This window comes from Condylostylus longicornis, unplaced genomic scaffold (genome assembly GCF_029603195.1).
Source record: "Condylostylus longicornis isolate FDR11 unplaced genomic scaffold, ASM2960319v2 ptg000037l, whole genome shotgun sequence".
Classification (NCBI taxonomy): Eukaryota; Metazoa; Arthropoda; class Insecta; order Diptera; family Dolichopodidae; genus Condylostylus; species Condylostylus longicornis.
In genome coordinates this window covers 595098-617951 of record NW_026578006.1, presented here as the reverse complement: position 1 = coordinate 617951, position 22854 = coordinate 595098, and the positions used below count along the sequence as shown (strand labels likewise).

Genomic DNA, 22854 nt, shown 5'->3' with positions numbered 1-22854 from the left:
AAGTAAATAATTAAATATGTTGTGTGTTGTTAAAAATATTAAAGGTGAAAATTGATATTTCATTATAAAACAAAAGAAAAAAAAAACAAATAAATGTCATTAACCAATTAATTTTTAAAAATTATATAATTCTCAGTTTATTAACAGATTATTAATTAAATTAATTTTAATTAAAAACCTGATTTTTAATAATTTAAAATAAACGAAATTCATTAATAAAAACAAATAAAATTTATTTGTGTAATTATATTAATCACAATGAAATTAAAAGTTCATTTAATAATTTAAGAAATCACTTAAATTTTATAATTAATATTTAATAAGTATTTATGACAGTGAATTTTCAAAAAAAAAATTAATTATGATTTACATAGAATTAATAATCAATAATATTTCTTTAATAATTCTATTCAATTTATTTAATTTAATAAATTGTGATTTAGTAAATACAAATTCAAGACAATGTGAACCAATACGTATTGATTTATGTCGCCGTATAGGTTATAATGAAACATCAATGCCGAATATGTTAGGACATGAAGTACAAGCTGATGTTGATTTTACATTACAAACATTTGCACCATTAATTCAATATGGATGTAGTACACAATTAAATTTCTTTTTATGTTCAGCTTATGTACCAATGTGTACACCGAAAGTATCAGTTCCAATTGGACCATGCCGTAGTTTATGTGAAACAGTTCGTACACTTTGTGTACCAGTATTACAAAGTTTTGGTTTTCCATGGCCACCAGCATTGGATTGTAATCGTTTTCCAGCTGAAAATAATCATGAACATATGTGTATGGAAGGTTATGGTGAACCAAATTCAGGACCAAATGGTAATATAAATAATAATAATAATAATGGAATATCAACAAATGTTGGTTCTACTGGTACAATTATGAATGGTGTTAATGTTATAACACCAATATCAAAAATAACTTCAATACATCAAACAAGCTGTTCTGGTTTAGCTAAAAGTCATTTATATATAAGATTAAATCGTTCTGGTCGTTGTGCACCGCTATGTGAAGCTGATATATTATTTGATCAACGTGAAAAACATTTAGCTGAAATATGGGTAACAGCATGGAGTTATGCAACTTTAGGAACATCAATAATTGCAATATTATGTTTAATATTTACTGATACAAAATGGGATAAAATTTTAACACCATTAGTCGCATGTCATACTTTAGTAGCTATTGGATGGACTGTACGTTTTGTTGTTGGTAGAATAGCATCATCATGTGGTTATGATCCACAAATACCAACAGTACAATTATTATTAATTGATGGATTATCGAATGCTTCATGTGCTGCAACATTTTTATTGCGATATTATTTTGGAATGTCAGCTGGAATATGGTAAGTAAACGTTTTGTATAAATTACAATTTTAATTCTACAAAATATTTGAGAAATTTTTTCAATTAATATAAATTCTGAGATTCTTATATAATTATTATCTAATTAATGGAAATAATTACAAGTTTATACCAAATTTAAATTATTTTATATTTAATTAAAATTTGCATTTTAAATTAATAATTTCTTCTCTAATTAATAAGAAGCATGAGAATTCTTACGTTTGCATAGTTATTTCACACGAAATTTGTAACTTTTATTATTCTACTTATAAAAAAATTGAATTTTATTAACTCTAAAGAAATATTATTGTTTTGAATTTTTACTTTCTATGTATGCCTTACCCAAATGCAATGTTCCATACTGTATATACCCTACTTTTTAGTATTTTAAACTAAATATAGGTATCACTAAAGAAAATGAAAGAAGCCCTCTGTACTTAAAACAAAAATTAAATAATTTTTAAAGAACTAAACTGCTATTGTTATATACTGGTATTGTTATTATAATGATGGCCGTGTCATATTACTGTTTATTATAGTATATTAAAATCAGAATGTCGACCACATCTGGTTTGATCAAATTTCATTAATATCGATTCTTTGTAAAATATATGTACTTATTTGTATTTGTATTATATATAAATTTATTTGATTTTAATATGAACGTATATATGCTCAGTATAGCAATCTTTTAACGTTTGTAACATCCTTTTTATTAAATCGAGAATTCAAAATTGAATTTATTACAAAAGAGTTTAAAAATTTGGCTTTAAATCTAAATATTATTTAAAAATTCTTTTTATTTTATGGACAAATACTATTTGCCTTCCATTTGGAAATATGTAATACTTTAAACATATATCACTTTACGAGCATAACATTTTCCTCTACAGCAGTAAAATTTGCGGTAATTTCGCACATTATTTTTGACGACCTCTAAATTTTGTCAAAATAGTAACCTGTAAATTGTCGAAATAGTAATAGATTTATCAAACTATTTTCAATTACTCTGTAGTAGTTTGGAGTACTTACCGCGTGCCCTGAAATAGAACAAAATGCGAGTTAAATTTATTTTTAGCACAATTAACTAAGTAATAATATTTTTTTGTTTGCATAATCATATATTTTCGTATTATAATACAAAATATCAAATTTATTTCAATGTAGCTATTTTTTTTGTTATATTTTCTCATAGTTGAGCTTGAATTAAAAATTTTGTTTGTATATTTTTCCTATCTAAAACTTTTCGAATCTAAAATTTCGAATCAGTCAGCTACTTTTTTCTCTACTTGAAATTTAAAATCAACAAAATCGTCATATCTCAACATTTTCTTTTCTTGAGTCTTTTTTTTTTTGTATCACTCCGCATATTGAACAAATGTGTGTAATTCGCTACAAAGAGGTACATGAAGTGTTAGTTTCGTTCCTTCACATTTACACACATATTCATATATATATATATGTACATCACCTCTTTTAAAGACTTCATTCTAATTGCATATATTGTTTATAAAAATAATGAATTTTTATAGTGCTTCAGGATTTAGATTAAAAATTTACAATGTTATCAAATTCCAAGACAGTTTGTTGATCCTAAATGCATTGTTTTCATATTTATATCAAATTTTGGATTAAATATGTGGAGACTATGTAAAGTAAAAACAAAAAAAGTGATTGTCAAAGCATCGATAAAAATTTATCGATAGCTATCCCAAGTATTATATAATGTCAAAATCATCTAGCAGCTGCGATTTTAATTAGAGTTAATATACATATATATTGTGTTAATGAAAGTTGTTACAAACTAAATACGATATTGATTACATTCAGATCAATAAGGTAAATTAATGCAATGATATATACTAAAATTTGAATTCGATAAATAAACAGTTTTGAAAACCGGCGAAGATCTTATTCAACTATAAACTGAAATGACAAATATTCCCTTGAATGTGGTCATGCGTTGTTTTTAATTTGATTTTTCTAAATTTTTATATAAGTATATGTTTATTTTGACTTCAGACATTCAAAAATCAAAATTTAATTCTATTTTAAGAAAAATAATAATTAAGGCTAGATGCAATAATTTTGAGAATATTGTTACACCGGAAAAATTAATTTTTTTTTTTTTTCGAAAATATTTAATAAAGTTTTATGTAACAGTATTTTGCCATTTAAATATTTAAATCTAAATACGAACAGGGTGAGTTAAACAAGCTACAACTTAAGTTTCCGCCAGTACAATAACGCTGAATACCGAAAATTCATTTTTAGTTTTATTTTCAATAAAACTGAGTTCTTAATGCCCCAAAGTATTACCTTTGAAATGGTTGCGAACTCTGTGCAAATGTTCTAAATCTATATATTGGACTAAGACTGAAATCTATATGGACGATGAATAAAAAAATCTATATGGATCTTAAAGTAAATTCGACTCTTATATAAATTAAAATTATTACTGTGTTATTTTATAAAAAAAACACAAATTTAATTTTAATTCTAATTTATTTTTATTTTTTCTGTATTTAAATTACACTATACAACAGAATAATAAGATGTTATGCTAACTGTTATTACTTTACGATTAACTGACGATTAACCGACGATTAACAATGTTTAAATCTTAGGTACTAATATTTATAACGTAAATATGCTAAATAAGCATATTTGCCTATTGCAACATTCTTGTGAACATTATTGTGGGAAAATATTTTGGAATGTTTTATTTGTTACGCGTGATCATGTGGCAGTGCAACGTGAGTTATGGAATGTTTGCATTTTTGGTGTTAACTTATATATGAGTGTATGTATCTGCATAAATGTAATATTATATATTTTATTGAACTAATTTTAATTTTGAAAAATAGAAAAATTCAAACCAACTAAACTACTTAATCATTTATCGGTGCTGCTCATAGCGCCATTTTAAGAATCGAACACTATGAGCTTATATCGATACTAAATTTTTTACATTTTAAAATTATGTTATAATTATTGCAATATGAAAATTTAACTAACTACAAACATACTAGAAAATATAATTTATAACCTTTAATAATAGTTTTCAATTTCTTGAATAAAAGATAGAGGGTTCTTAATTAAATTTATAAATATGCTTACAATAAAAAAATCTCAATTCTTTTTCAAAATTTAAAAATAAATTTTCAATAGTGTAAAAGAAAAGTCAATTCAAAAATATGATAATCAACTTCAAAGATACATTCTTTTAGAAATATCTTCATCTAAAATAAACATTTGAATAAATATTTACGCATATAATTATTATGTACATAAATTTTAATGTATCCAGTTGTAAATATGTATAATTACCGGTGCATTTTGCGAGAGCACTACTGTTATTGTTATATTACAACAATTTTTATTTTTATTATAGTTGTTGTGGTATTTTTTTTTTATTTAATTTACTTAATGAAAATTCTCAGTTTTTGCAATACACTTCACATACCTTGTATATTTACAAAAGATCTTAACAGTTTCAGAATTGCATATATATATAACTTATATACATACATACATACATACGTTTATGTTATACTTTACATTAAGTAGTTGATCATAAGAATTGAAAAATAATACGCCTAAATTGCCTTAAAGGTGTGTTTTAAGTAGGCGATCATTTACTCATATTGCAGTTACATATAGTATATTATACAAATATAATATTGTTCTAGAAAGTTATTAACATACATAAATAATATTTAAATTTAAAACGACTGCTCAAACAATTTTAAAGTAAATATTTTGCAAACAATCATTGTGTATCAAAGAATTGATATACATATATATATATATATGAGCACATTGTATAGGCATGTGTGGGGATGCCAATTTAAACCATATTTACAAGAGAAAAAACAGCCTAACTCATATTTAAGTTCAGTTGTTTTGAATTCCTTAAGTATATTTGTGTCACTTAAGTTTTTTAGTTAATTTAAGATTGTAAATCCAAGCTGCAAGCACTGACATGTGGCATGTTAAAGTAGTAAAACTTATATTTCAATTCAAATCCAGGTTCAACTCAAATTGGGGTATATAACACAGCTAAATAATTTTCATGGTCGAATTTTCAGTCATTTTACATGACACTTGTGTCAATCTAATTCATAACACTAAAAAGTGCAGTGTTACATAAAAATCTGCTTTAATATGAATTTATTGTAGAAAATCTGTTTTTTTTTTCTTAAGAGCGGACGATTGGTTACCCCAATTATATTTGACATTGATATTATAAAGAAACCAATATACATAATATAACTAAATATAGGAATATATAGGAATATACAAATGATAGATATTGTATAACGTATAAATAGTAGACTATTTGTGGTAAAATAACAAACTGGAAGTAATGTTTTAAAAGTAATGTGTGCAATAAACAAATAATAATGTAGTATACATATGTGTGTTTTTTCTTTATTTTTTAAATATAACAGTTCAAATACATTTTAATTTTAATAGAACGGTGTATAATAATATGGTGAAAGAATTTAAATAAGAGAAAACAAAAGTTAAGTTAATTTATTCATTTTAGAACGATTGTTATAAGTATTACAAAAATATTGTATTAAATAAATGCAGGTGTTAAGGGGAACAAATAATTCTGTTATATTTATAATACATCTATATTGATATCAAAACAGCTTCTATTTTCACAATCAATTTTATCTATATAAAAATAAAATTTCTATATGTGTGAGCTTTTTATTTAATTTTAATTGCTTTAAAGCATCACTTTTGCATTATAAGTATATATTGCTGACATATGCATTGTGTATATATTATATACACACAATAATTCTTTAAATAACTTCTTTAGGAATTAGGGCAAAAGCACCCTTTTAAAACTTCTTATATTATATAGTATTATAGACGTATATATATACGTAAAGCATGTTTACTAATGCGTTGGAGCTCGGGATCATTTTGAAAAATGAACCGAAATTGAATGATTTTTATTTCAGCGGAGAAGAGTTTCGATTGGTAATATTTAAGTATCGTTGTGTTCCGTACCAACTAAGCTTTTGTTGTTGTCGAAATTGTTGAAGAGAAAATGGTGGTGTACACATTCTATGCAATTGTGTCTTTGGCGATAAGTGCACAGATTGCTTTTCAACTCTCGAACATGTAATTATACACTATGAATTAAGAAAATTTTTACGCATTATGAATTTCGATGATTGCATAGATCGGTTGAAAGCTTTACGTTTGTGATATTAAAATAATTACAATAATTTTCTTATCAAGTGAATGCTATGCACTAAGTAATTTAAATTTATTTAACTTATTTTTTAAATTCTGCAATTTGGTAATAAAACATAATTAATATTTAGTTAATTATAGATTAGTTTTAGTATCTATTTTTTATAGCTGATACAAAAGATAAGTAAAATAGGTCATAATACGAAACCTTATAATCGAAATAGTTTGATATATATAAGTATATTGTAAGTACGATGGAATTGGCCTACATATTTATGAAATATAAAAAAATATTTATAATTTTTAATTTCACTAATAAAACTCATTACAAAACTTAAACCTTAAATTATGTAAATCTAATTTAATTTAAAATTAAAATATTTTTTTTTGTTAACTTATATTTGATTTAAATAAAAAAAAAAATTAATGCTACCAAAAACAGAAAAATATATATGTACAAATAACTTTGTATGTATAAAATCGACAAAATAAACAAACCACCCATTACCTACAAACAAAAAAAAAAATTTTTTTTTAAGCAAATCCAGATTATTTTTATCATTTTATTGAAAAATAACAACGAAAATTTATATTTTCCCCCTTCATCATATAATCAGCTAATAAATATTTAATTTTCATATTATCGCAAAAGTTATTAGTTTGTATTTTACCTTTTATACACCTTTATAGACTGTTTATTCATGATTTTATACATCAAATATCAAGTATACTTACATATATATATATTCAATAGTTTATATTAGAGATTGTGTTACCTAATGTCTTGTATCTTATGATATTCCATATATACATAAATAAATATATAAAAGAAAAAAAGAAAAGATAAACAGTTATTTGAATTTTTTATATTTTTTTTTTTCTAATTATTAAAAAATTTGGTAAATTATAGATAAATAATTATCAATGGATGATAAAATTCTGAATTTTGTTTATTTAGACTTCTATTAATAAAGTAAAAAGAGAATACATTTTGTATAAAAAAAATTTATAAAAATTTAAAACCATCAATTGTAAAATCAATTGTCTGTAATGAATTTTTAATAATGTGCTAATTATTTTTTTAATTTAAGATTTGAAGTTTTCTATTATTAAAGAAATTGAGGACTACTTACTGCGACTTAAATATTCAAAATATTATATAGGGCGAGCAAGTTCGAATGAAAACGTATTTGATTGACGGCAAGTGCTCGAAAACATTAATCTGCATTACATTTATTTTAAAAAAAAACTGCTTACTTCTGTTATACCAACTTGATTCTTCACATAAACTTTGTTTCTCCTTGTATCAACTCGATTCCATTTCAATATTTGGTATCTTTAATATTATATTTAATAAATATTTGACTGATTGTGAATTGTGGGTTGGTTTAAACCATTTTTTTGTTTTTAAAGTTAAAATAAAACACTTATTAATTTGTTATTGGATTCTGATAACATTTTTAATATTATAATATTAATAACATTAACTAAGACTGTATCCAATAAAAGTATGCAATTTTTTTTTTTTTTTAATTTAATCATAATACATTTTATTTAATTGGTTAAACAATATAGTTAAGAGCTATGCACTAAGATTAAATATTTAAAAAAAAAATTAATTGTTTAAACAAAATTATTAAGTTTTATTACCCTTTGATTATAGGCTTTGGTAAACTATTCTGTCCGAAAATTTAATTGTAAGAATATTTTTTAGAAAAGTTTCAAACAATTTATAATACTATAGAGAGACAGACAAAAAATTAATATCTTAAATGTTTATTATATATTATAATTAAAAAAAAAATTGCATATACAAATATAACTATATCAAATGCCATAAATTAAAGAAAAACTCAATCGATTTAAAGCAAACAATTTGATAAGAAAATAAAGCTTATTGTACATATATTACCTGAATAATAGTTAAGAGTTAAGGTTTATTATAGTATATAGATATATATATATATATTATATAACAAATTAACAACATTTTCAAAGAATGAAAAAAAGAAACGGTATAGATAACATACAGTAACAGTACATGATAATTTTGAAAAATTCAAGAATATTAGTTAATTATCAGCTCTGCGATTGAAAAGATAAATATTGATTCAAAGCATACTTATCTAATATTATATGGTAACTATATTTGTATGTATATGTATAAAACATTATTTACTTTATTACAATAGTAACTTCAGAGTTTCTATGATTATTCAGTAAAAAAAAAAAAAGTATAACACCAAATACCAATTTTATTACTTTATAATGATTTTTTTTTCATTATTCTAACAAATTAAAAATTGGGCAATTTATAGGGTTTTAATCAAAATTTTTATATATTATGTATACCAATATTTGTTCAAGATATAAGTTATCATATGGAAGTATATTTGTAAATTTCAAATTATGTTAGCCAAAATCACTATCTTTGCTAAAAGTATTTATACTAAAGATAATTAGTATAATTTTTTTATTAAGTATAAAGAATATTATTTGAATTAAATATTCAGTACTGAATTAAAATTATAGAAAAAATTGTGCCACATGAAAGGAGAGTGGAGATATACTCATTTTTAAACTACAGTCTATTGAAAAAATGGGTCTCAAATTTTTCCTTCATATAAATAAATGCTAATAACATCGGAATCGTGCAACATGAAGTAACCATTAGATACTTGTTTTAAAGATAATTGATATATCTTTATTTTTGTACTTACAGTCAATTATATCTGACTTTTAGTTTTCGAGCAAAAGCTACTCAAATTGAGAATTTTGAATAATTTTTTTTAAATTTGTTTTAAAAAATAGGATATTTTTCGAAAATTTCTCATAGTTTTGTCAATTTATACAATTATAAGTCTATAAACTCTTAGTATAAAATGTTCTTAAATCTGACATACAAAAAAAATTAAAGGTTAAAAAAAAATATGTAATCTCAAAGTCATTTAACAACAATAGAAAAAATTCAATTTTACCACAATTCATGAAAATGATTAAAGATTATGGAAAATGAAGAAGCTATTATGTAAAATTGATATAATATTGAAAATTTTAATAACTAGCTGCGCTTACTTAATGAATTGAGAACTTGTTTACTTTCTTAAAAAACAAAATTTTGTTAAAAAAATGTTTTGCTTTTTTATTTTTACTATATTATGTGTTTATACCTAATCATCTTGAATTTACATAGATATTGTGTTGAAAGATAATTTCAGAAATTTTAAATTTATTTTAAAATCAGTCAGAAGCTTATTTTTAATAATATTAAACTCTTAAGGAAATAAAATATTTATAAAAATTATTGAAATGTTAAAATATGCCTATATACAGTTCAAATTAGGTTAAATGGTTATAATATAAAATTAATCATATGGTGTTACAATTCAGCATACATATGTATTTATATACTTATGTATATATATAAAACTCACTATAAATTCTATTGTTTATTATGATCTTTTCATCTTTATTTTCATTCAATAAAAGAGAAAACACATTACCAAAAAAAAAATAAAAAAAAATAAAATAAGAAGCAAATATTTTCATCTATCCAATCTCCACGTTATTAACGTATATAGCATTGTGTTGTAGTATAGATACCATAACTTGTATATTATTTAAAATTAATAATCTTCTTAAAATAAATTTTCATCTTGAAAATTTAAAATTTCAAATATGTATATATAATATTTTGATAAATAACAGAAGCTTAAAAGAAAAAGCTTCTCAAATCTCAATACAAACAATACTGCTATTTTTCAATTTGTAATTTGTTTTTTTTTTTTTTTCAAAAATTTTTATTTTTCTATATACACTCATACATATACATATAGATTCACATTATTTAGTAGTAAGATAAGTATTTAGTACATGTAATAGTGGCAAATTTGGTTTTCAATTTTTATTTTGTAAACAAATAATTTAAAATAATGGAAAGGAAATTCATTATATTTAAATGTAAAATTTGGTTAGGCAAAATTTTAGTGGGCAATCTTATATTGAGGTTAGTCAATTTATAAATGTTAGACTTATAGAATGTATAATTAACAGTTTTTAAAATAGAAACTATATTTCATCTATTTGAAATTGAAAACTAGATTTTACAATTTTTAACCAATTTTCAATTAAAAATATGGAAAATATAATAAAAATTTCCTCAGAATTCTAAAAAAAGTATTTTTTTTTTGTCAGCTTCAATATCTTTTACTGCTTCCTTAATATTTGGTAATTCCAACTGTTGGCTTGCCTTATTACAATTGAAAGAAGAAAGTTTTTGGAAACTTTTGAGAAAATAAATTAATAAATAAAAGGGTCTTAATTAATTTTGGTTTATAGTATAGATCTCATACTATAGAACTGCAGAGTAGAGCAACTTTCTAAGTCTACTACGATTTCAATACTTACATATCTAAATGTCAATTTAGACAAAAAGCTTTGTCAATTTATCAGATCTTTCGTAATGGAATTTCTTAAGAAAAAACTAGTTTTTCGAATATGAAAATTCTTAAATGTATATATAGAGTATAGTAAATTGACATAACTTATATTTGAATTGAAGAGTAGAGTATATTTGCTTGTAAGTTATAATTGTAATGCATATTATGTAATTCTTGGTAATTTCAAATTCACAATTTGAAATAATAAATTTTATTTAAATATTTTAACAAAAATACCAAAATAACGTTATCAAATCGCATTATTACCCAAAAATACTATGAACATAAAGCAAAAAAAAATTTTATGATCACCCAAAAAAATAAAATAAATAACAAAAAACCGTGGGGAAGGAAAAATTACAAAATTTTGATAGCTTTGAAGAAAAAAATACTAAAAACATGTAGGCAATATTTTTGGATATTTTTTGCTTTATTGTATTATAATATTTAAAAAAAAAAACTGAAAAAATAAGAAAAAAATTCAAATTCCATTCCATAAATAAAGTTTTTTTTTATCTTTCAGATTTTTCTTTCATTATTGTATAGGTTAAAAAAAATATAGTTATTTTTCATTTATTTGTTTTTGTTTTCATTTTTTTCTACCTTTTTTTTTTTTTTTAATATTAGATTATAAATTATCATGGGTGAGATTATAATGGCGTTTTGATAGATTCTATATCTTGTATAAAATATCGTATAAGATTTAATCTTCATCAAAGTAATAAAATCGTCAGCTCAGTTTGAATAAGGTATTTGAGTATTTGAATTTTTTTTTTCGACAAAAAAAGGGGTCCCCTCTAAAAAATTAATATCAACAAATTCGACGAAAAAAATATAGTCACTTTTATGTTTTTTTGATCATATGTCGCTAGTTAATAATAGTCAACACCGTAAAAATTCTAAAATTTTTTTGAGAGAAAATTTTTGTTTGTAATAGAAAACTGGGCTCAAGACTCTTTTTTTTCCAATTTAACACCTTTTATTTTTATAACAATTTGACCAGAAAAATAATATTGTCTTATTTTTTATATAAAGTTTAAATTTTCAAATTTTTTATGAATTGCAAAGAAATTTTATACAACCGGGTTAAATAGGAAATAATTAAATTCTAAAAAATAAAATGAAAATTTTTGATAAAATTTATTCTTTGACGTTTAAATAGGTACAAAAAAAAAGGAAAAAAAAATAATATTTCTCCAACCGGTGCATGATTTTATTCTAGGAAAAAATAGTATACGCTACGTTTTCGCTGACGAAATTTTTTTTTACATATAAATTCTTAGTAATATAGTAGTGCAAAGGTTTGCTCTTATATCAATACATCTTTACACGTCCTCTTGCACTAACCACTAAAGCGATCAATATAGAATTTTCATGAGCTAAACTGATTATTTCATACAGCAGCTAATATATTCTAAAATTTTCAAAATCTTTGATACTATATTATATACAAGATGTTATGTTTAATCCTTACATATGTATATGTGGCTTTAAAATTGTGCAGGATATTAAATATTTTTTAATTAATGAAATTCAACATTCTTTCTGAATCAACAAAATTTTGTTTCGCGTTAGTTAATGTATATACAATATTTAAATAAAAGAAATTTTATTGCAAACAAAATGACGGAATACAAAACCACAGCTTTAGAAAAAACATAATAAAATTATTTAACGATTTACATTTATACATACACAAATAAAATGAATTTATAGTTTAATCGAAATTCGAAAAATATTTTAAAATTAAGTTTAGTTTTAAAATGGCTCATAAAAATTAATTTTTTTTTTGCTCATTTTTTGTTTTTTTTTTTTAGAATTATTGAAAAAAAATTTTTTTTATACAATAAAAAATTTAAAAACTCATAAAAATATTTTTATATTTTTCATTATTATTTCTATTGATATTTTAAATTTTTTGGTAATTTTCTGCTTAAAATTTATAATATAGTTTTTTTTTGTTAAATATTTATAATAGTTTGATTATAGCCGCATTGTGTACATCATGGTTTATATAACACACGTATCAAGTGTCACCATAATTTTTTCGCTATTCTTTGATTTCAACTCTATATTATTTCATCATATATTTTATTCCTTTGTTTTTTTTTTATTTGTTATTTTGTGTCCTAAAATTTTTTTTTTTTTGAAAATTTTATGATATACTAAAAAATAAGAAAAAAAATAAAATATTAAAATAAATTATAAGTAAATTAAAATAATAAATTTTAATGTTGCGACAGTTTGAGTTGAACTTAGACCCCTAAAGTAATATAATATTAATTAATTAAAATAATTTTGTATATATACATATATATATATAAATTTATTGATTTTTGTTTAGAAATTAATATTAAATTATTGCGCGTTTAACGATTTTCATAAAAATTGTTTTTCTAGTTTTGATTTTCCTTAAAATATTTCTTAAAATTAAAAATTCAACAATATTAAAATTGGAACGACACTTGTCTTTTGATACAAATTCAAAATTGTGTCATAGGTCATAACAGCTATAATTATTATGGTTGTTAACAGGGTAAGATACTAAAAGCATATAACACTGTAAACGTATAACACCATATAATATTCTCTCCAACCCCAGCATATTCAAAGAAGTAATTAAAAGTAGTAGTTAATAGTTATGCAGATTTGTGTATGCTTTTAAAAGGGTTGATATATTTTAGTATACATATTTTATATCGTTTCCTCACATTTTTGAATGAGGGATAACAATTTAAAAGTAATTTTTGGTAGGTTTTTTTTAGATAATGGATAAAAATTAATTATTATTTAAATTAATTATTTTATAAATTTAAACAATTAAATTTCACATTCATTTTTAAAATTTTTATATGTATTGAATTTGAATTTCAAGAATGTGTATATGTATAACAGTTAAAACTAATCACTTTTCAACCGTATAACATTTCTGACTGTATTTAACGCATTCACTGCCAGCTACGAGATATCTCGTAGTTAAAACCAGGAATGTTACTTCTACTTAAAATCAATATGGCACAGCTAAATTAATTTATTTTTGTACTTTGGCACAGGAATAAGTTCATTTTACTTGAAAGAAAATTTTTTTAGTTCAAGCATAAAGTGAAAGTCCCGAAAATTTATTTTGTTCTGGAATGGAATTTTATGCAATTTTGGAATGGAATTTTATAAAATTTAGTAGTGCTCAGTTTTTCGAGATTAAAGTTTGTTTAAGGCTCGAATTTCTATTTTTGTTTATTTTTAAGAAATTTCCTGTAAATTTTGTGTACACTGAGATATTATTTAAGCAAATTAAATTTATTCGTGTTCAATTGATGGAGTTTTTGATAAAAAAAATGGGTAACCATCAAGATACAGAAGAAAAATATTTAGGAGATTTTTTTGACACTGTTAACTCATCAAGTGACAACTATTTTTCAGATGATTATGATGATTACATTCAAGAATAAGTTCTACAGGTCCTTTGTAGTTCTTTTTAGAATTTTACTTCATAATTTAAAATACAAGATAAAAGTTAAGAAATGGCACCTGGGGCCAAAATGAAAAAAAGCCCTCGGCAGAGACTGCATTACTTATAAAAAAAAGTAATTACGTTAGGAGAAGTATTTAAAATAAAACAATATTAGTTGATTAAATGTTAATTGATATAATGAACAAATTTTTAATGATTTTTAGATATAATAATTTGGAGATAAATGATTACGGAAATTTACCCGATTATCGGTTTGAATCTATAATTTCTTTAATTCTACTCTATTACAAATAAATTATTATAAATCTCAGATTTTTAAAATAATAATTTGAATTAAAATTTTTATTTTGTTTCGAAGTATTTAAAGGAATGTATGGAATGTGGCATATACACATTATGTAGTATATGTGTACATATTATGTACACAGTTCTTTAATCTCTATCTTCTTTTATAAAATTCAATGTTATACAACAAGTAGAAATATGACATACATACATGTAATAAGACAAAAAATTACATAAGAAAGAGAAATCATAATTGCTAGATAATGTTTATTTTTTGCCTAATTGCAAATTTACATAAATAATAATTAAAGTCAGATTAATTTTAATATAATACTGTAGTTTTAGACATTTTATAAATATTGTATAACATTAAAATCCACGTATAATAATATGTATGTATATAAGCATACTATTATATATAAGCATACTATATTAAAGCACTTAACAATCGATAAATATGGGAAAATTATGTGAAATCTATTTTATTAATAATTTATTATAAAAAAAAGTATAAAAGAAAAAAATCTTATATTTTATTACTGCTTTTTATATTAATAAACATAAATACATTTTTTTTTTATTAAAATAATAAATATTAACTAGTTTCATATTAATTTTGGAATTTGTATATATAAAGGTATATGTACATTTACGTGTATATAATATATTGTATATATAATGAATTACTAAATTAAATGTATGTGTATAAAAATATATCAAATATTATTATGTTTTTAATATTATTAAATAAAAAAAATTTTATTAGTTTTAATTTACAAATAAAAAGGAAAAAAAAAATGTTTTTGATGTTTTGCGACACTATTTTCAAAATTTTAAAATTGAAAACAAAAAATAGTAAAAGCAAGAATAAGAAAAAAAACATTCTTTTGTAGTCGAAATTTCAAAGCCATTTGATGAGGTGATTTAAAGCATCCCAAAAAAAAAACATCAACAACAGAGTCAAAAATCCAAATAAAGTAAAAAAACATTTATGTAAAGTAATAGAGTTGGCAAGTTATAGGAACAAAAATATTTATGAAACATGTAAGCCTCATAACATTTATTTCTTGACGCTACGTTTTATACAACAAAATTCATAAAATAAATAACGGGTTTTCAAAACTGGCTTTTCGTTTTAAACATTAAAATAATCACATTGCGAGCACAAAAAGAAACAGAATCCAATATAAATTATTGCTTTCTTACAGAACAGATCCCATATAATTTTAATTTTTGTTTTATGAGAAAGCGAAACTATAATATACGTATAACAAGCTTTAGTTATGTACATATATAACAGAATTAAATCATATAATGTTAAAAATTATGTCATTTGTTTAAGCCGAAATTCTTAAATTATAATCTGATTTCGTTTTTTTTAGTAAAGCTAATCGAAACAAATACACTTGTCATAAAACAGATTAGATTATAGAACATATTATATCCTAATATAAGATGATTCAACTATTCAAATATTTTCTTAATATTTATTTCAAATTTGCGGTATATTTTTTTTTTGTTTTGATAAAGATGGCAGACTTTGATAACTAAAAAAAAATTTTTTTTGTTACTTTTTTTTTTGTTTGATATTTTGGATTTTTATTTATTCTTTTGTTTGATTTAAGACGGCATTGTGTTGCTGTTTATTATTGTTATATTACCTGAGATCTATTATGGATCATTATTTTTAATATATTGTTAGGCACAATAAATATCGCACGTTTATTAAAAATTTCAAAGAATTTCATAGATAAGTTTTTTTTTTTTCTTAATACAGACAACAATTATATAGAGGTGTCATTAGTAAAATGTAAAATTATTCTCTTTAAGAATTTCTAAATTTGGAAATAAAAAATGCGTACGCGGTTCGAATTAGAAACTAATTTTTTTTTAGATTTTTAAAGTGAAAGAGTATTTTTTGAAGTTGAATATTATTTTAAGTTAATGTATATATGTACTTAAAACCCAATATAAGAAAATTTTGATAAGATTTTTCGTTGTTACTTAAGATTTTGAATTTTTCGCGCTCAAAATTTTAACTTAATAATTTTTTCATACGTACCAAACATTTAAACCTTGTAAAATACCTCTCTTATATACATGTTATAATCTTATACATACCTAAAACTTGAGCGAGAAAAGTTTTAAAAATAATTCATTCTATATTAAAAGTCGGCAGAATACAACAACCTTATATCCTATTCTTGAAGGATATACGCAAAATTTTTAAATTAAACTGAATTAAGAATCAAATAAATTACTTTTCAAATGTATAAAGATTTCAATACAGAAATAAAATACAAAAGCTGATAAAAGGCAATTATTTACAAAATTTGCCTGCATTTTTTTAAAATTGTAAAAATTGATTTCGCTACATCATGGAAATTATCTATTGCAATGAAATGTAAACGATTTAAAGTCAAGAAATCGGAATTGATTAAAGTTGGGCATATAAATGTTAATCATGATTTTCAATATAATTTTAATTTATTTAATGTATAGGTACATAATATGTAATTTTAATAAAATAAAAAAAGAGAATCGTACATTTACATTAATTTGATTTTATTTCTAAACTATAAACCGCGTTTATACAGTGTGTTCTTCAGAATTTTTTTATAAGAATTTGCAATATGCACTATTAGTAAATATTTTACTGTGATATTAAAATTTAAACTTTTTGTAATTACAAAATTTCTTTATAGCAATATATTGAAACATTATAGTGTTTTACATTTTAAATGGGTTCAAGAAACCTTATGCTTATTCCAACTTCACATTAGTTAGCTTGCTACATTAAATTATCTTGACATTTAATATACCTAATGGCGTATTTAAAGGTGTGTTAAGAAATTGTGAATTCAAAATAATTAATAATTTTTAAAATTAAGAAAGAGAAATGAGAGACAAGAGCATTAACATGTCAATTGTCCATTTAAACACTCATATTTAAGTATTATTTATAGGTTCATACTTTATATTATGATATATAGAAATATAACTGCAAAAATACATGGACATGTACATTCTAGGAGCCAAGTTGTAACTGCTACATTCTGCCTTGTTTATTAAAATTATAATAATTTTATACATTATTATATTCTTCACAATCAAAAAATTCATTTTAGTCTTTTCTTGGTTTTATTTATTATCTTTTTCTTTAAATCGAAAATTATATAACCTTGATGGTAAATAAGTATATAATAATATAATCTTATCTTTTTGAATGTTCCAGAATTCATGTTTTCTTACCTTTATAAGACAATTATTTTAAAATTTATACTTTCTTCTTATAAAAATTATAAAAGCAAAAAGGTGTATGTATTGAAGGAATCAAAAAAAGTAACTCGGTGCTGCGATCAATGGAGAAACAAATTTAGGGAAACCGAAAGAATAAAATTTTCATTCTCCACCGAATGTTCAATAAATAAAAAAATAAAAAAAAAAAACACGAAAACTATAAAAATATGCTAACCTGTGCATTAGTTTGTTTTTTTTTTTAATGAAGCTTTTGTTATAAAAATGTTCTTTAGAAATAAAATAAGAAAAAAATTGGGGAATAAAATATACATGAACATGAAAATTGGAAGAAAAAGGAAATAATAGGTATGCATTTTGAGATTCAAATCGAACATATAAAAATATTGAATCCCAGCGGAGAACCAAGAAAAGATGTTGGAAAACAAAAATATTTTTTTTATTGTTATTGTGTATGTGGTTTTTTTTTGTTTTTATTTTCTTTTTCGGCGTTCCTTGAATTTATGCATATGGTATTCTTAAGCATATTTTTTTTTATTAAAACAGCTAAAAATATACACTAAAAGAAAAAACCTTAAATATTATTTGAATTCCATTTCATAGTCAGGTATAGCTTTTTCAAGTACAATGAACTGTTTGTTTTTAGTACAATCCGTTAATTATGCTTAGAATAATATTAAGCAGTACAATTGTAATATGCAATTTGACGCAAAGTATTTCAAACTTCTATTATTTTATTCAAAAAATATTAAAATAAAATAATTTTTGTTATATAAATAATTGCAATTTTCAGATAGTTTTAATTTTAAATTATGCAAATGTATCATTGAAATTTAAAAAGATTTCTCCTAAATATATGCAACATTATCATGTAATAAAAAAGTTATTGCGATATGCGTGGGGATAGTTTAAATTATTTAAACCTTAAGCTATGGATGCATACAAATATCATTTAATTAATAATATAAAATATCTAAATTTAATTTATTAAAGGGAAATTATTTTATACTGTTATACTGTTAAACGTTATAGTACGTTACCGGAAACTATACATTATAGAAATACCGTATTTATACCTTACATATTCTCCATTCTTTGCATATACTGTTATACAAATATAATTTCCAAATAACCATTATCCTATTGTATAACAATTTAATTTTCTTCAAAATTATTATAAAATCTTTTCGTAATACAATTAACACCATATATAAAGAACAATATTATAATAATTAAATGCTTATATGATAAAAATTTTTCTCTGTGAATTTCTTTTTTTTTCAGCAATATTTAACAAAGTATCGAAAATATAATATCGGCTTCCATAAAAATAAAGTGAATATTTATAACCTGCAGATGATTTTTTTTTTCTTAAATATTATAATAGTTAATTCTGTTGCATCCAGATTTCAATCTAACTTTTTAACCATAATCTCGTTTTCAACCTTTATAATTTTTTCTAGAACGTAAGAAAAAGACCAAAAATAATAAAAAACACAGAGAAAAAATTAAGGTTGCTTGTTTTTATATTTTTTTTTCTTCCAATTTTTTCAGTATACTTAAGTTTTATTTGTTTTTTTTTTTCTTTACTATATTGTTAACAAAGGTTGGAGCATAAAATCAGTTAAAAAATGACTTGTAAAAAAAAAAAGAAAATTAAAAAATTAAAAAGAAAGAGAAAAACAATTCATGATGAGATCTTGATGATGATGGTATTATGGTGTAGGTTAGATAGGTATCATGTGCATGTATATGTATGTATGTAGGTATGAGTATATCGAAGCGTATATTGCATGTAGAATTGTTAAAGTAGTCTAATGTTGTTTTCTCATTTTTTCAAGAACACAAAGAAAACATTTTTTTAAAACGATTTTTGTCTGCTTTATTTTTTATGCATTTTCATTTTAGGAATCAAATAGGCAGACAAAATTTATTTAAAGTTTATTTTCATTCAATTTTCTTTGAAAGTTGTTTTGAATAAAATAAATAAAAAATACGAAGACACAATTTTAATTTAATTTTTTTATTTTTTTAAATAAATGTCTTTAATATAAATTTTTTTTAATGTATTCTTAATTTTAAAAATATTGGTTATAAAATTCTGATCTTTTGTATTTTTCAAATTCATTAGTAATGCCATAAAAACAATTTTTTATTTTTTTTTATTTTTCATTTCTTTATAAATTTAAATATGTCTGCAATTAAAAAGAAAGAGATGAAAATACAAAACTAATTAAGAACAAAATATTTAATATTTTTTTCAGTGTTTAAATTTGAACTCTTTAACAATATAATAAATTTTAAATTTTATGCATATATACACATGTATGTACGTATATGCTAATGTATTTCATTCAAATAAAATCAATAAAATTATTAGAAATGCAATTTATTATAATTTTTACTCAATATATTTTTGTTACGATATTATAAAAATTGAGTAAGAAGCAAAAACTGACTAAGTGAATTTAGATAGCTATGAATTTGATTGGAAATTTAAATTCTTTGTTCCATACTTAATTTATATAATATTAAAATTTGCGCAACATAGCTCAAACTAGTTTAGAAGTAATAGACAAAAATGTAAAATAGAAGTGCTAAATCAATTTTGAATATTTTGAATAATATGATTGTCTCGTTCAGAAGTTATAAGGGAAGAAATATGAAACCTCTGAAATTCAACTGGTGCTTATTATTATAGGCATACAGTTTAGCAATTACTATGTCTTTTATCTTAATTTTTAAAGCAGTACGTAAATTATTACTGCAATTTTCGAAAAAATTTGGTGTACTCGAAATTCGGTTTTTTAACTTACCCAATTTTTCCATAAAATTACACATAAATTTTAAAAGTATATCATAATGTCATAGTTTTTTAAAATTACTTTAGTAAAAATTATAAATAAAATTTTATTTTTTTTTAACCTATCTATTAAGGTCTTTAAATGCGCTATATAACTAAGATCTTTTAACACCCACTATATTTCATATATATTTAAGTAAAATATTCGAAAAAAGTAAATAAAAAATTTTGGAAATGAATTTTTTATTTTTATTTAGTATTAAAATAAAATTGAAATTAACCTTGTTCTACTTTAAAATTTATGCATTAAATTCCTGAAAAGATATTGTCCATTACAAATCACTATAATATGCATTCTACTTATATCAATCTCACTACATACATACATAATATATGTAGATATACGTATGAGGTCGTAAATAAACAAGATTTTTTGATGATACACTAAAACTTTTTATGACTTCTTTTTATGATTATTGTTGCTCTATAATATTACAACCTTAAAAAAACTTTAATTTATTTAATATTAGCTCACAAAATTATTGAACGAAATTGGTTTCGAACTTTTATATTATAGGATTTCAGTCAATTGAATGAGTTGGAATGATGTTTTAAAGTTAAACTTTAAATAATGATAAATAATGAAATAAAAGTCAAGGGCTTTGAACAAAATGTACCCTTTGCCATACAATTGGTAATTCAGTTCAATTTCATAATTTTTGAATTTGTTTTTTTGCAAATTGTTGTATGCATGTACACTTGCAAATTAGGATTTTCTCTTCTTACTACTGTGAATTTTGTAATTCTGTAAAATTCTGTAGAGTGTATATGTAATGAACCCATTATAAACTTAAAGAATTATTCAACTATTATAGGAAATTTAATAAATTTTATATGTTAAATATTGAGCCTCCATGTACAAGTATAATAAAATAACTTACATTAACATAATTTAATATTTTTTGTTTATATAGCATTAATGTTCATGTATATATATTTACAACTATACAGGTTTTTCTAAACTTTTTCTCAATTCATTAACCTGTAATGAAAATGATTAATTGAATTAAAAGCAAGAAGTTAAAAAAGAAAAATTTATAACCACATATGTCATAGTACAAAACAACATGTTCATAAAATTTACTTACTAATAAACATATATTTTATGTATGGCCACATTAAATAAGATCCAACCAATCCAACCAAGACTACTGATATAATTTATGAACCATCTGTTGTTTCTGATGAATTTCTTCCTAAATATTTTCTTATTTTCTGATGCAGTTTCTACACAATATTTATTTGAAATATAAATAAAATTTTTATTTATTAAATTATTTTCATGACACTATAGAAATTATTGTAAAAATAAAAACAAAAAAATGAAAATTAATTTTTCAGCACCATTTCAATCAAATGATGCAAGTTGAAATTTTTTTTTCTGGTTTAGTCTTCTATTTTTTTTTTATTATTATTTTTCTTATTTTTTTAAAATTATTATTAATTGTAGGAAATAATGTTGTGAAAACGATTTTTAAAAATATCGTTCAATACATTTACGGAATAATTTATTACCTACTAAAAAAAAATAACAACAAAATAAATAAGAGAAAAAGAACAAGAAGAATGTTGTAAAATTTACAATCTATTCTTTATAGAGAACATCACAAACAACATTACATGTATCTGTAGACTGTAAGTAACTATAAGAATAACGTACATGAAAGAAAAGAGGCAGTGTATACCTATAATGTAAGGAGCAAACATTGAATAATATAGAGTTGTACCATGACATTATAGGGACACAATTCAATTGTGTATTGTTATTATTATAATTATTATATTATTAAGCTGTCAAACTGATTTCTTTTAACGTTTTTGCGTTCAAATATCATTGTATTGCTAATATGTACATATAAAACATATTATAGTTTTGCTCCTAGATGTATGCAACACTAAAATACATTATTATATAATCGCATTTTTGTCTCTTAGGTATAGTAGG

At 22.1% G+C, this 22854-nt stretch overlaps 1 protein-coding gene across 1 annotated transcript in view; it reads left to right on the top strand.

The window, feature by feature from the left end:
• Positions 1-388: 388 nt before the first annotated feature.
• LOC129608903 (frizzled-4) overlaps positions 389-22854 on the top strand; it is a 57517-nt gene continuing 35051 nt past the window's right edge. Inside the window, exon 1 of the mRNA XM_055520687.1 lies at positions 389-1371. Coding sequence (XP_055376662.1) covers positions 518-1371 — 854 coding nt within the window. The 5' untranslated portion in view covers positions 389-517. The remainder of the gene's footprint in view (positions 1372-22854) is intronic.